Here is a 14732-nt window from a genome sequence, read left to right on the forward strand (position 1 = left end):
ACAGAAAGTGGCTAAGGTTTCTGAAAGCCATTAGCAGTATTAATACTTCAGCTTCTGCTAATTGGCCTGAGATATGGGCCAGACCTTTTGAGGGTGACTGCTCAGCTCTTCTGAAAGTATCAAGCACCCAATCAATAATCTCTTTTTGTGAAGAAGACTATATAGATATGTATGGGAAAACTGAAATGAAGGAATTCATACAACAGTGAAATTAATTGTTTTGATGGTGGATAGTGTGTATTTTGCAGGGTGGGTTTGTATGCAAGAGCAAGGCTTGACAAAATTAGAAAGAAAATGGGCATATGTATCTCATGCCGTGACAGGAGGACCTCATACCAAAAAGGTTCCAGTTTAAGTGGAGACGGAAGCCAGAGTAGCCTGGGCTATGATAAGTAAATGAAGACACAGTAGGAAACTGTGGCTTTGAGATCACAGTCCAGGGAAGGGAATCGGCATTTTTACTATTATTTAACCAGCATCATATAGTAACTGTAACTCAGCTAAACACTGTATCTGCTAGTGATCTTGCAAATCAGAGTGTTGTAGTTGAGTTAAGAAAATTGCTAGTATTGACCATGTAAGAGTAACAGAGAAGTCTTTCCTACTCTTTCCTTTGTTTCATCTTCTCCTTTAAAATCCAATCTTTTGTAGAAGTCATTTGATGCACACCCAAGAAGAGAAAGCCAAGTGAGACAGCTGGCATGGGTGGGTGATGGGGTATGGGTGTCTATTCGTTTGGACTCCACCCTGCGTCTCTATCATGCGCACACATATCAGCATCTACAAGATGTGGACATTGAACCTTATGTAAGCAAAATGCTAGGTAAGTTGATAAGAAAAACTATTGTATTCTTACATCTCTTGCTGTCTGAGATTTCTTTTCCTGTTATGGATCAGGCTATTCTCCCTCCAAACTAAGGGGAAGAGTGGGTGGAAGGCTAGTCAAATCTTGTTTGTGAAAACTTGAATCTGGAAGTAGAAGCCTAAGTCAGTCTGTAAAGCATGATGAGGATGATAGATCTTCTGATAGTCTGATCCTACCTGATGTCTGAAGTGCCCCTAAAAACTCAGAACTAACAAGGAAAATGGTGGTTGGGTTGGGCAGGTGTCAATAGAAATACGAAAATCTTTCTCTTTTTTACGGTACTGATACCTTTTTTTTTTTAAATCTAAGAGTGGGAAGAATCCATTACTTGTCTGGAAAAATTCCCTCTTTGTCAAGAAAATACAAATGCAAAATAGCAAATTTTTATTGCTATTGAAGTTAATAAGCGTTCTAATTTTTTTTCATTAATGCTTATGTAAGAACAGTTTGACCACCTATAACACAACAAATACAGGTAATTGGGCCGTGGGAAATCCTTCACAAGTAATTACTGTTCCACTGTGCTTAGCTGGTCAGCCACCTTCTGCTCCCCTCATAGTGCTAATGGCTAAGAAATTAATTTTAATGGATGAGGAACCATTATCTTACATCTGTAAACTCACCTTTTTTTTTTTTTTTTAAAGGCTGCCCTAGTACTGTAAGCCCCAAAAGATATTATTGTGCAGCATTATGGAGCTGTTATAGCTTTTGTGCTTTCTCACAGTTAATGTTAGTCTCTTTCTGTATAAGTTCACAACTTAATTAACAGAGTGTTTTAGCCTTTTAGGTTATCTTTACAATTTAAATGTACTCCTCTACCTTGTTTCTGTTTGAAGTGGGAGGGAATTACTGGTCTGCGTGATTTGGGAGTTGGAGTTAAGATTCTCTGTTATGGAACTAAAATTATTCTTGCTCATAATTTTTGATGAAAAGCATCTTTTGTTTTTAGGTACTGGTAAACTGGGATTCTCATTTGTGAGAATCACAGCTCTTATGGTGTCTTGTAATCGTTTATGGGTAGGAACAGGAAATGGTGTCATCATCTCCATTCCATTAACAGAAAGTAAGTAAAATATAAATGAATAGCACTGTGCAATATGCTGTAGACACAAAAAGAGAATATTAAACACTATTCAGATGCTTGCTAATGGATAGAAAGCTTTACTGCCAGGTCTGAATCTTTCAGGTTTGTAACAGATTGGGCCTGTGTGATGCTTAGCACCTAATCTGTGTACGCGGTTACAATTACTCTGAGCAAAAAAGCACATCTCCAAAATCTTCTGTACTTCAATTTGAGCAGAGTTGGTGTGGCTTGAATGAAAGAGACACTTTGAAGCCTTAGAAGGTGTTAGGAGCATTAGCAGCATTTATAGAAGTTTATTGCTTATAAGAGATGGCTTTAGTTTTCTAATTAATGTTACTTTTGATTGCTGTATGATCACCGAAGTAGACTTTTGTTTGATTTGAGCAAGTTGATATTGTTGCTAATACAATTTGATTGGCTTTAGTTCTTGAGAATTCATCACAAAGCTGGTATAAAGGACTGGAACAGCAGTAGTACCAACTGCCTTAGAGGATGTATTCAAAGTTACAGGAATTGTAAACACATTCTACAAATAGGCACTAGCTTCTAGGTAAAATTCCAATAATGCAAATCCAGATATCTGCTTAATAACAGACCCCAAACTCTTCTCATAGGCTGAAACTACTTGGGGGTGGGAGAGAAAGCATTCAGACATGGGCAGCTGAACCTTGGGAGAAGGGAACAGTCCAGTTCAAGGGCAAAAGACATCTTAAATAGGTAAAGCTTGAGAAGAATCTCTGTAAAAACTGATTGCATTTAAAACAACAACAAACCCCAACACCTGTGCCTGAGACTAATGTTAAAATAGATGGACAGAAGTTTCAGACAATGGAATACGGAACTTTAATAGTCCTAATTGTACTGTTATATAGAAAGTAGTACAGTCTGACAACTCTTCATGTTGTATCTGCTTTGTTGAACAGCACATACATGCGTTGTTTCTCATACTGTTCCATTACATTGTCCATCCATTCAGTAAATGTCTTTTTTTGCATTGCATGAATGTACTAAGGAAGGACAGACTTCCTATCATGAATTTGAAATGGTTTAAATCATGCTTTCAAAAATTATAGCTCTTAATTTGCGTCAAGTTTTATTTAATGTTTCCAGAGGAGTTTAAAACAGTAGTGAACATGAAAAAAATCCCTATTAAAGCTGTTCAGTTTAATTTCAGTTTTGTTAGTTGTTCATGAATAAGAACAACCGTTTGTGGGTAGCCTGATAGTGGGTTTGAGAGCCCTTGTTGCAATATTCATCGTTTTCAGAAACAGTCACATCCTTGCATAAGCAATTGCATTTCTCAGTTCCCTGGGTCTACAATAGCAGGGCATCTTCGAGATCTGCAGATGATATTTTGAAAGGGCACTTGAAAACATGAGTTGTTATATATTATTTTGGTAGCTTCCTGCCAAGGAAAGAGAGAAAGGGGAAACATCGCTAATCAATAATAAACTTTATAGCAATAAAGCACGTGAAAGTGGCAGTGCTTTTGTTGTCCATTTTGTACTGAAACTTACAACAAGATGCTGTTCTTTGACTTTTTATTGAATCTTCTGTAATTAGATATTTGCTGTTTCTAGGAGCTAAAATTTTAAGCTCTACCTTATCAAAAACCAAAATACAAGAGTGGTGGGTTCTCATTAATCCTTCTCCTCTACTGTCATACCTATCCATTTCCCCTTTCCTCCTTTCTCACTTTAGCTGTAATCCTCCACCAGGGACGTTTACTGGGGCTGAGGGGTAAGTGCAGATCCTGAACAAAAATCTATTTTCAGGCTTCTAATAGCCACTTTGAGGCTGTTTCCCACTCCTTATAGATTTACCCTTTGTATGTTCCTAAATGTTTTTCCACTTGCAGTTACTGCATTGCAGCAGTTTTATGTTTGCTAAATGGCCACCAATCTGCTCAGCAGTTTAGTATATCATCCTGTGTTGCAGCTGAACTTTCATACAGACTTTGTTTTTCTTCCAGCCAATGTGATACCATATCTTATAACTTTGTCATTAATCCACATCATTTTCTGTCTTGTTACAAATCACTGTTTCTTTCACTACTTTGGTAGTCCTTGGAATGGAGATGGCTTGTATGTCTAGCATGAGTACTTCTCTGTTTTAATGGATTTTTAAAACTTCTCAGTAAAAACTAGATGTAGAATTCTAATAGGGTAGCTCCTTCATGCCCACAGGTGGCTATTTTTAGAGAATTTTTTCTGGCAAGGGGACACCCTATGATTAGTTGGAATGAAACTGTCTTTAATTATGTGCTTAAGTACATTGAATTTGCTTATACTGAAACACATTAGAGGTACTTATTTTCTATGAAAGATACAGTCCTCTCAAATTATTTTTTTTCAAAAAGTAGGATATTAAAATCTGGTGTTTATGCTAGACTAATAAGAATCCTGCTCCATTTTCTAATGTACTTAAAATAACGAAGCATGCAATCTTTTTTCTTTCCAGCTCTGTCTTGAATTGGCATTGCTGCCCTCCTGTTTCATTTTTATCTAAGTTGGCTTTAGCTTTTAGATGGTACCATAAGGTTTTTTAACAAATAACCATTTCTGTAATTTGTATTTTCAAGTAGAAAATACTTTTCTTTTACAGCTAATAAAGCAGCAGCAGGCTCCGGAAACCGTCCGGGGAGTGTAATACGTGTATATGGTGATGAAAACAGCGACAAAGTGACTCCGGGAACATTCATACCATATTGTTCAATGGCACACGCACAGCTTTGCTTCCATGGACACCGTGATGCTGTTAAATTCTTTGTCGCAGTACCTGGTGAGGTTTTATTACCATTTTTAAAAAGAAACATTATTTGCACCCTCATTTGCTTAGTTAAACATAGTGTTTAGGCAAAGATAGCAAGTGTATGAAATGATACACTCAGAAACAGTTCATTATATTTCATTTACAAGACTCGTCTGATTCCTAAGTGCAGTATTGTTTAATGGGAGGAAAAGGGTTTGGTCAAAAAGAAAGAAGTGCTTTGCTTCCATCTGGGAAAAATGTACTGTGGTGAGTACTTGCCTATTAAGATGACAGTCAACTGCTAATTGATGTAAAGTCCAATTTAAGAGTGACATCCTGCAGGAAGGATGAGCTGCTAAGGGGGAAGCCCCCAAAGGAAAGACTCTCAGTTGAAAAAGCTAAGAGTTTCCTAGAAGCTGCAGTGCTGGCTGAACACCCTCTCAGTGCTTCTGTGCATCTCGTGTGCTGGCAATAAATGACAGAAGTTTGCTTGCTGGTCTGACATGCACCGAATCATTTCGGTTGTGTGCCTGAAAATCTAAGTGTGTTTCAGTGTAATTTTTCTAGATCTGCATGCCTGTGCTGTGAAATCTATTGAGGTATTTAATTCTCTGATTTGCATTGAACTGACCTTAACAGATTCTTCATCTCTTTAGAGAGGTGAAATCCTGGTCTGACATGCACTGAATCATTTTGGTTGTGTGCCTGAAAATCTTTAAGTGTGTTTCAGTGTAATTTTTCTAGATCTGCATGCCTGTGCTGTGAAATCTATTGAGGTATTTAATTCTCTGATTTGCATTGAACTGACCTTAACAGATTCTTCATCTCTTTAGAGAGGTGAAATCTGAGCAAAGCTAGCTTTCTGTCCCTTGCTGAAGAGATAGTAGAATTCAAAGTTAAGTGTATCGTTAGGAATTAAATATGTCATCCAATGACCAAATACAGGTGGTATTATTCTGTGAAATGTGGCATAAAAATGTATTCTGTTTTTAATTCAGGTCAGGTTGTTTGCCCACAGAACAGTGGTGGAACAGAGGTAACAGCTGATAAACTGGCCCAAGAGTCCTTCAACCAGAGTCCCTTAAAATCAATGTTGGTGATAAGCGGTGGAGAAGGCTATATTGACTTCAGAATGGGTAAGAAAACTGAGCTTAAAATCAGTTGTAACCTCTTCATACTGAAAGGTCATTAACCATGTAATAAATTCCATTGTGATTGCAAAGTGCATTTGTGCGGTCAGTCAGTACATAGTCTTTACTAAGCAAGTGCAAGGATAGAAGTGTCTTTATTCTCAGACACGCACCCCCCCCTTCGTCCGCTGCTTCTCCTCCCAATAAACCATGACCTCTGAGATGACTGTGTAAAAAGGTTTATTTGAAGCTCTGTTTTGGAGTCAAGTACTGCCTTACCGTTCATGCTTTCAGTCTTACTTTGACAGGTTAGTCTTCTACCTCAAACTGCTGGAAAGCATGCCTTTAGTTACTTAAATATGCAGACTGACTATATAAAAAAGAAGTCATGTATTATGTGAAGAAGACTCAAACTAAAATTTACTCATATTTGAGTGAAAAGGGAAAAAGAAGTTCACTGTTACCTTTGCATGCTCTTATTTTGATCACTGCTTTTCTTGGATAGCACTTTTGCATGATCTAGCCCATAAAAGATTTCTTGTGTAAACATTTTTTTTTTTTAATTGAAGCTTTGAGGGAAATATAAGAAAATGAGAGTGGTTGTGGTTCTATGCGTAGAATCTGCAGCTGGAGACCTTGACAAAAAATGCATAAAATGGAGTGTCAACTCCTAGACCTGGTTTTGACCTTTTGCCTAAATTTATAGTGTTTTGCAAAAACAAACAACAACAAAAAAGGCACAAAAACCACTACAAAGAAAAACCCATGAAGGCCAGCCCAAATTCTGTCATCCCACTAGTCAATGAAAAACAAGTTCCTGCTGGTAACCCCAGTTAAGTTACACAGGAGGCAGGACTGGAGGCAATTCTGTGCCACACTGTAGTGAGTACTAAAAACTCTGTGCTTATTCCAAGCAAGCAGGTGTAGCCACATACTGAATGTGTGTTTTGCTGTCCTTGTGGCATGATGCAAAGCCATGAACTTAAGCGTCAGTATTATAGCTGCATTAGCTCAGCCATTACCATGTTTGTGCAGCAAACTGACCCAAGAGCAAGTTCAGGCTAGTCTATGTTTAGATTCTTCAGACTTTCAAAGTAGTCTAACCAGAAAACCGGCCAAACTGTGACTTGAAACCTTCCTGAAGTTGTAGGTCAGTTCCCATTTCATCTGATTAAACTGACATTCTTCTGTACCACAAGAGTGCCTCTGTATTGATGTTTATTACTGTCTATGTGCAGTTTTGTTCAGTGGTTAGTCTGTCACCTTTGTTCCAAGTCAGCTCATGTCACCAGGAGTTTAATTGCAGTTACAAAACTGCTCTTCTCTTTTGAAGAGCAATAATGGAGGATAGGCTTAAGGCTGTCTTGTGCCAGTGTGTGCAGAGTTGTGACAAGCAAGGATAACTACAACAGGAGGAAAGGAGGGGAAAGGTTCATCATAGATGTGAACATTGCATTGTCTCACTTGTGCTCAATTACTGCTCTCTTTTCCAGTGCACTTTGTATGGTTTATGTGTTTATGCTAGCACACTTTCTCATAGTATAACCATCTCCATTTCTGCCTGGGAGGTACTGCAACTTTGGAAATTAGGTGGTTTTTTCTTTGGCTTAAAGAGTTATAAGTAATGAAATGTGTAGAACATGGATACTTATGAAACTGCAGTCAATTTTTGTGACTAGAACTGAATCATAGAATTGTTACAGTTGGAAGAGACCTCAAAGATCATCAAGTCCAACCTTCTACCCAACGAGAATAGGTCCATCAGAATACTAGGCTGTGAAATAATTATGCAAGAGACTTTCAATTTGTAATGTGTATATTCACAATCTTGAATATGCTTTTATATGAGCATTTGGCAGTAACTGTGTCTTACAGTGTTTTTCTTGTAAACCCAAATGTCACTTGTCTTGCTCCATTTGGTGTTAATACTATTTTTTATTGTCTGTCTGAATCAAAGCTGTTGTTTTTCAGGTGATGAAGGTGGAGAATCTGAACTCCTTGGAGAAGCTCTACAACTTGAACCTTCTGTAGCCAAAGCTGAGAGGAGTCACTTGATAGTGTGGCAAGTAATGTGTGGCAGCGAGTGAGCCTGTACGATGCAGCTGGAGACCTTAAAAAAAAAAAGCTTCTGCATGTTTTTTTATTTTATGAAACCTGTTTCACTACATGATGTTGAAGTATTTCTTTGCTGTTTAACTTTATATTGCAAATCTGTCATACCTTTAACTATACAGGAATTAGCTTGTGCTGTTTTACTGCACCTGTGTTACATGGAACAGTATAATGAAATCAGATCTTTTTAAAAACTGGTGCGCACACCATGGTAAACAACTGAGACATTACTTTTACTGTACCACAGCAATCTAATGTATTTCACTTCTTTGGTAGTCTCACTTGAGTTCAGCTTTATTACAACTGAGCTTCATTTCACTGTATAATGTATTGAGTAAAACAGCAAAGTTATTTCCAGAATATTAAAAAATTGGCAAATTATAAGATGGATTATTAAGACTCATCCAAATATTCAGTGAGGGCTAAAGTAAACTGTAAATTTCAGCTTTTGTTTTCAAACCTGGAAAATCTTGCTTAGTGTATATTGTTTAATTTGTTACATTCATCAGAATTTCTGGGGGGAAGAGGGGATTGTATAGGAATTAAGATAATATTTAAATAAAATCATATGTTTTCACTATTGAACATTAAAGTTTGAGAACTGCTGCCCTCAATGAGTAATTTTGAGCATAGTGTTTTTCCATTTCCCTGATATGGAACAAATTGCTTTCCGAAGGGTATTCTTAGGATTATTTTAATTTGAAAAGAACTGTAAAATTCTTGAACAGGGGATATGTTTTGTTCTTTTCTTGTCTTAACTCCGAAGCACTAGAATGATCTTCTCTGCCTAGCTGGTCAAACTCATGAGGCACTATGTGTGTGAAGGTTAGAGACCTCGATTAGAGTGTGAGAAAAGACTCGAGAGTGTACAGGAAAAATGCATTCTGCCTGAGTGAGATTGTAAAGGAATTTCAGTGCCAGATAATTAGGTACAAAATGTATTTTTTGTAGTTGCATACCCCAATGTAGTAAAAAAAAAAAATATAAAAATGTTTAGTGACAATGTTAGCAGGTAGCACTAAGATGGAGTAAATTGATGAAAGTCAGGAGACTCTAATATTAGGCTGACATTCTGTCTACTCACCGTCTATTTTTTTAACCATAAGTGTGAGTTGAAGACTGTCTTCCTTTTACATTGAATTTCCTACATTAGTATCAGACCTAAGTTGAACACTTAATGATTTCTGTACTTCATAATATTTTAAAACTCTTTGCTCTTTCATTTAGTATCTGGAAAGTAAAAGTTTTGAGGGGTTTTAATAAACATCCAGCGTTTACCCCCAAAAGGCTGGGACTGTTCTGTTCAGTCTAGCAGAGAAATTTAGTAACTTGATTATATGAGAGAACTGAACAGTTTCGGAGGAGTAAATATAGAAACACTTTTTTAAAACTGCCTAAACATTTTTATGCAATAGGAGCAGTTCTGGTCTATCAGGCAAACATGTGTTTATATATTTTCTTAATTTTTTAAATGAACACATTTAGCTGAGGTCTATTGTGTAAATATATATTTAGGCAGCTTTTTCAAATGCATATCATAGCTGATAAACCAGAAAAACTCCATTCAGGTCTATTGGTTAGATTTATATGTATAAATACTTTTTAAGCGACATATTTTGTACACAGCTGTTCCTCTCGTAAATATGTATTTAGGACATGAACTATGTAGTAAAAATCCTTATTAAAGATGTCTAATATCTTGGTAGTATTTTTCTCTTCAGAATGCCAAAAGTGATGAGAGCATGTTGTTCATAATTTGCTTTCCAAATTCATCTTTAACGTCACTCTTAAAGTACTTTGGCTTAAATATAAAGTCTGGGAGTTTTTTAAAAATTATACAAATACAGAAAGTAAACTCAGTAAACACTCTTAGAAAGACCTATTTAAAACTTACATAGGCATGTATGCTGAACCTGAAGCACATCTGAATTAACTTACGAGATTGGATGTCTAAGAAAAATGCTGTCTAAACTTTTACTGTTGTGCAGATTCTTCACTGTGAGTGGTGCAGTTTCATTGCTTCTCCTGCCATTTTCTTAATTTTATTTTTTCCTCTTTGGAAAACACAGTCTCCAAAGCTTCTGTTCACTGATTGATTGTCACATTCTCATGTTCTCAGAAAAAAACGCACAATTCTTTTCCTTGGTTCTTGTATAGCATTTTATTTGTAATTAGCGATGAGCTGTTTTCTCTGAACGGCTTTACTGCTATCAAATAGAGCAGTGCAATCTGGCAAGTGTGTACCTGGTCTTTTGCCAAATGTATCTGGTCCACCGTGCCATTTTAGTCACCTCAGTGGACCAACTCTTGCAAATTTTTCATAGAATGATTGTTTCTGTCCAGAAGTGGAAGGCTTTTAAAGAAAACAGTAGGTTAACTATGTACCACTGTGGGTGTAGATAAAAGGCATGTGCACTTCTCTGTATTTCTCATTTTAAAACTTTATCCCCTGTCCTAAGGTACAGTAGATTAAATGGGTCCCTATTGTCATCACAGTGTGCTGGGATTTATAAACTCTACTTAAGGTCACTTTGGTGAATAAAGCATGCAAAACCCCAAGCATTGAGATGACAATACACTCCTACAAATCCGTCTCAAGAATGTGTTTATGCATACACTCATGTGATTAAAGCATCATATAAATAGGAGCTAATCTCTTGATAGCTACAGCTTGTTAATAGTTTGGAAACATTTCGAGCACAAAATATGCAGCACATTACTTGCCTGGTTAAGGGTGTTTGCATGGTAAAGGTGAAATGCGTTGTATAAGCTGCTGCGTTGTCCATTTCTTGTAAAGGTCTTCCTGCGTTGGATCAGATAGAGCTGGCAGAGCGTAGACACTTTATCATAGGCTGCCTTAGTAACAAACAAATGTTAAATCTGTTTTATTATACTAACTGTTCTAAAGAACGTGTGTCTTTTAAAATGCTGTGTAACTGAGTATTTATTTCCATGTGAGTATTATAAAAGCTACCAAAGGATTAAACCTGACTTAGCACTCTTGTAAGCGGCCCTGTTGAGACAGGGTCTTGTGAAGGCCCTGCGCTGTAAAACAAGACACGGTAAACTCAAATACAGTTCTTTAGGGAAATTAAATGTTTTTTCTAACAGGGTTATGCCATATTGTAACAACCTATGTTGCACCTCAAAGCATTTTTCTATACACTAAATGTCTCTCCCGCCCTCTAACAAGATTAAGTTTCCTTTATTAATTTTGTTGATGCACATTTCTCAATCTTTTAAACATATATTTTAAACATTTTATGGTCTGTAATTTTTGAAAGTTTTGTCTGTTGGACACTTTACGCTGAATTTTACTTGCCTCTGTAATCCGAGATGGATACTACAGCGTTAAACTTGCTGTCTGTCAAAACTTGAGGCTTCTTTTCTGTGAGCAGGAAAGCTCATATAGCAGTGTAGTTATTTCAGTATTTATTTCTATTATTGAATCCATGGGGTTCAGAATGTAACTTTGTACATGAAATATATATAAATATGTATATGAAACATGCATTGGATTGGTGTGTTCTTTGCAGTCTCATGTTAAGTTCAAAAGTTTTGGATGCTACTGGAAGGCATAATAACGGGGTATTTTACACTAGCAGCCAGATATTGCCATCATAAATACAGGCAGTAATATATTTGAACCAGCCTACAACTAGTGTGATCCTGCTGTCTCATACTGGGTCTAAGCAAAAACTCTGAAAAACTTTGTTCACTGACTGCCAAATGATGCCATGCTGTCTTCGTCTCTTACGTGACCCACAAACCTGCTGATTCATAGGAGAAGAATCTACAGGAGATCTGCTTAACTGCCGTTCTGATGAAATAGGCACTGGAATTTATTTTTCAGCTTTTCTTAACACCTTACCAAAGATTCATCTAAGCTCCACTGCAAAGGAAATAGTGTATTTATAAGGCAGAAGAATGAGGACTCGGTGACAAGACATTAATTTGTACTGCAGCAACAGAACACTTGGCTAGAGACAGGTTTCAGTATTTTTTTTTTCCTGGCTCATCTGCCACTTTCTAACCACATTTGTCCCAGCACTGTATCTTGATTAGTATGTAACAAGTGGCCATGCCACTGAAGATACTTGGTTAACCTTTGTTGTAATGCAAGGAAAGCACTGGCCCTGGTGTGCTGGAGGCACGGTGTTGTCCAGTCCCTTCCCTTGCCTGTGCGAGTGTGCAAGCACATGTTACTCTTGCTTCTCTCTGGCAGTAGTGATGGACACACATAAACTTGTTGCTTTTGAATACCTCGAGGAAGCAAGTACTTCATACTTGTATGTGGAAACATGGGAATCATCCATGGTTCAGAAAATGCAAAGTGTCCTGTTACCAGTGCTGTACCAACTTGAAGTTTTGGCATCTTGGTGCTTTAAAAAAAAATAATCTTTTTGCTCATTTACTGGAGCTTTCTCATAAGATTTTTTGCCTCTCCAGAACAGATGTACTGATAAATTTCCCTCTCCTCACAGTGTTTATTCTTGGTATGTGTCCATTCACATGCATGTCACGTCACTGCACTGTGCTAAGACATGTGTGTGTATGTATTAAATAGGAAGAAACATCATAAATCTTTAGTCTGGAAATGTTTAAGCTCTTCTGGCAGCCCTGACAGCCTCTCAGGTCTGTGGGTAAGTAATTTAATTTTTCAGATCCTGTATTGAGAGAGAAGTGCTAATAGAATTGTGAACTAGCTTAAGGTGTTACAAATGATATTTGGAGACTGAAGTTTTAAGCTATTATAAATACCCAAGCCCTTCCGCAGTGAACATGGTGATAATAGGAAAAGCACTCTCAGTTTCTGTAACAGATTTTTTTTAAAATTTCAGTTGTATCAGTCTCCTATAAAAAGAGGTATTCAAACTAGAATATGTGAAATGTTAATAATCATACAGGAAATTAAAATGTTTCAATGTGAATGCTCTTTATTGGAAAATACTTTTTTGCTGGAAATTGAAACTTGAATTTATTGAGAGAGAATGAGATGCTTCCCATTTTCTACAATGGAATAGCAAACCAAAATGAAGGATTCTTTTTACCATCATCCCCCTTTTTGAGCATCCTGTAATCTATTTGAAAGCTATTTGAGCAATACAATCTGTAAACGTTATTTAACATTATGATGATCTCTGATGCACAAGTGCCCCTTAATTCTACTGTAAAACAAGCTTTGGGGGCGCCTTTTGGCCTTGGACCAATTCATGGCACAGCCTTCAGGACTTGTTGCAATTTTGCATGGTTATACTTAGCTTCTTAAAAAGCTATTTTGAGATGACAAACCCAAGTATGCAAATTGTTTTCCTGCTTTTCAAAACACTGTAAAGTGATGGTGGGAAGGGACCTGATGAGAAGTGATGTAGATCGTTGGTTGTTACGATCTGCTTGTGCTTCTAGATAGGATGGAAACCCCCAGGACCAGGCACAGTCGGTTGTCTTTAAACACAAGATGGTGCTCTTACAATTCAAAGACAACATGGAGACCTCGAGGGAAAACTCATTATGCTGGAGGATTCTCTTCTCCCTGCCTTTCTCTCAGCAGCCAAGTTGCAGGATGCCTCTAACAGCTCTTCAAGGTGAAGCTGTTGTGTCAGCGGTCAAAGAAAGGAAAGGAGAATCCAAGCCTTTGATCATCAAAGGGTTCAGAAGATGGCTCTCCCTTGCCTTCACCTCTCTGCGGTTGGTTAAGTCGAGTTGTGGGGATTTGCCTGCCAAGAGGCTGGGCTGGAGGCGCCTGCTCCGGACCTGGGAGCTCTTCAGCCCATTGCACCTAATGCTTAGGAAAGGAGGTGGTTTTCCTTCAAAAGAAAAAGGTCATGCTGGGCGGTGGGGAGGAACTAGGCAGGGTGGGGGAAGATGAGTGTTTCCTGGCTCTGCAAGGGCCAAGCAGCTGCTTTGCAGTGTCCCCCTGCCTGCTGCTTCTCCAGCTTTCAGGAAAGTCCTGTTCCAGTTTGTAGGTGGGATGCTCACGACCTCCTTAGTTCACACCCTACCTGCAGAACAGCGGTTTAAAAGCCACAAGCCAGCAGCAGGTCTGGCTGTGGTGGTGAGGGGGCTCATGCTTCTCACATCTAGCCATGGACCGTCCCCTGCCCTCCTGCAGCCCAGATGCCAAGGGCTTTGGGACACGCGGGTGGTTTCTGCAGTGAAAGGGAGGGTTACTGCCATCACTTGCTGCTGCTCCTACCTCTGCACAAAATGTCACTGTGGCATGAGGCTCCTGTTGTATAGGCTGTCTCAAGTCTGGAGCTTAAATGTGGAAGAAAATGGAGGGGGGGGCGGTGCGGGAATAATGTTGGAAACCTTCCCAGACTTCACATCTGCTTTTCACTTCCACCTTGTGGTGCGTGGGGCCGAGACGGGGAGCACTGCATCCTGAGGCCCTGCCCCGGCTCTGCGCTGGCAGGGATGGAGCTGCTGCCAGCCAGGTCCCATGTCCAGATCAGCGTGGTGGCAGCTCTTTGTTATGGTGTCATCGTTACGTGGTAACATAGCCTGGTTTACAGACATGGTTCTCAGGGTTTCCCTTTAAAATAAAATTAGGCTGATGCTTGCTTAGAGTTTAAGGGGGCTGGGAGGAAGATCGGTGCTGCACTGGGTCAGACCACGCGTCCTGGTGTCCTGTCTGACGGTGACTGAAAGCAAAAGCCTGGAGGAAAGAGTAAGAATGGGGCAGAACCTTAGGTCACCCTGCTACGCCTTCAGGCCTGAAGACTCAGCTTCTATCTTGTGGAAACAACTGGACGGATGGAAAATAGTGCAGCTGTCCGCATCCCAGCAG

General features: G+C 38.6%; 1 protein-coding gene across 2 annotated transcripts in view; it reads left to right on the forward strand.

Moving 5' to 3' along the window:
• SPAG9 (sperm associated antigen 9) overlaps positions 1 to 8384 on the forward strand; it is a 34821-nt gene extending 26437 nt beyond the window's left edge. The window contains exons 22-27 of one of the 2 annotated variants that reach the window (XM_009700363.1): positions 652 to 823; positions 1815 to 1928; positions 3651 to 3689; positions 4554 to 4730; positions 5699 to 5836; positions 7802 to 8384. In XM_009700363.1, coding sequence (XP_009698665.1) covers positions 652 to 823; positions 1815 to 1928; positions 3651 to 3689; positions 4554 to 4730; positions 5699 to 5836; positions 7802 to 7917 — 756 coding nt within the window. In that variant the 3' untranslated portion in view covers positions 7918 to 8384. The remainder of the gene's footprint in view (positions 1 to 651; positions 824 to 1814; positions 1929 to 3650; positions 3690 to 4553; positions 4731 to 5698; positions 5837 to 7801) is intronic. The other variant, XM_009700365.1, reaches the window with a different exon arrangement.
• Positions 8385 to 14732: the final 6348 nt, after the last annotated feature.

Source organism: Cariama cristata, unplaced genomic scaffold (assembly GCF_000690535.1).
Source record: "Cariama cristata isolate BGI_N322 unplaced genomic scaffold, ASM69053v1 scaffold9655, whole genome shotgun sequence".
Lineage (NCBI taxonomy): Eukaryota > Metazoa > Chordata > Aves > Cariamiformes > Cariamidae > Cariama > Cariama cristata.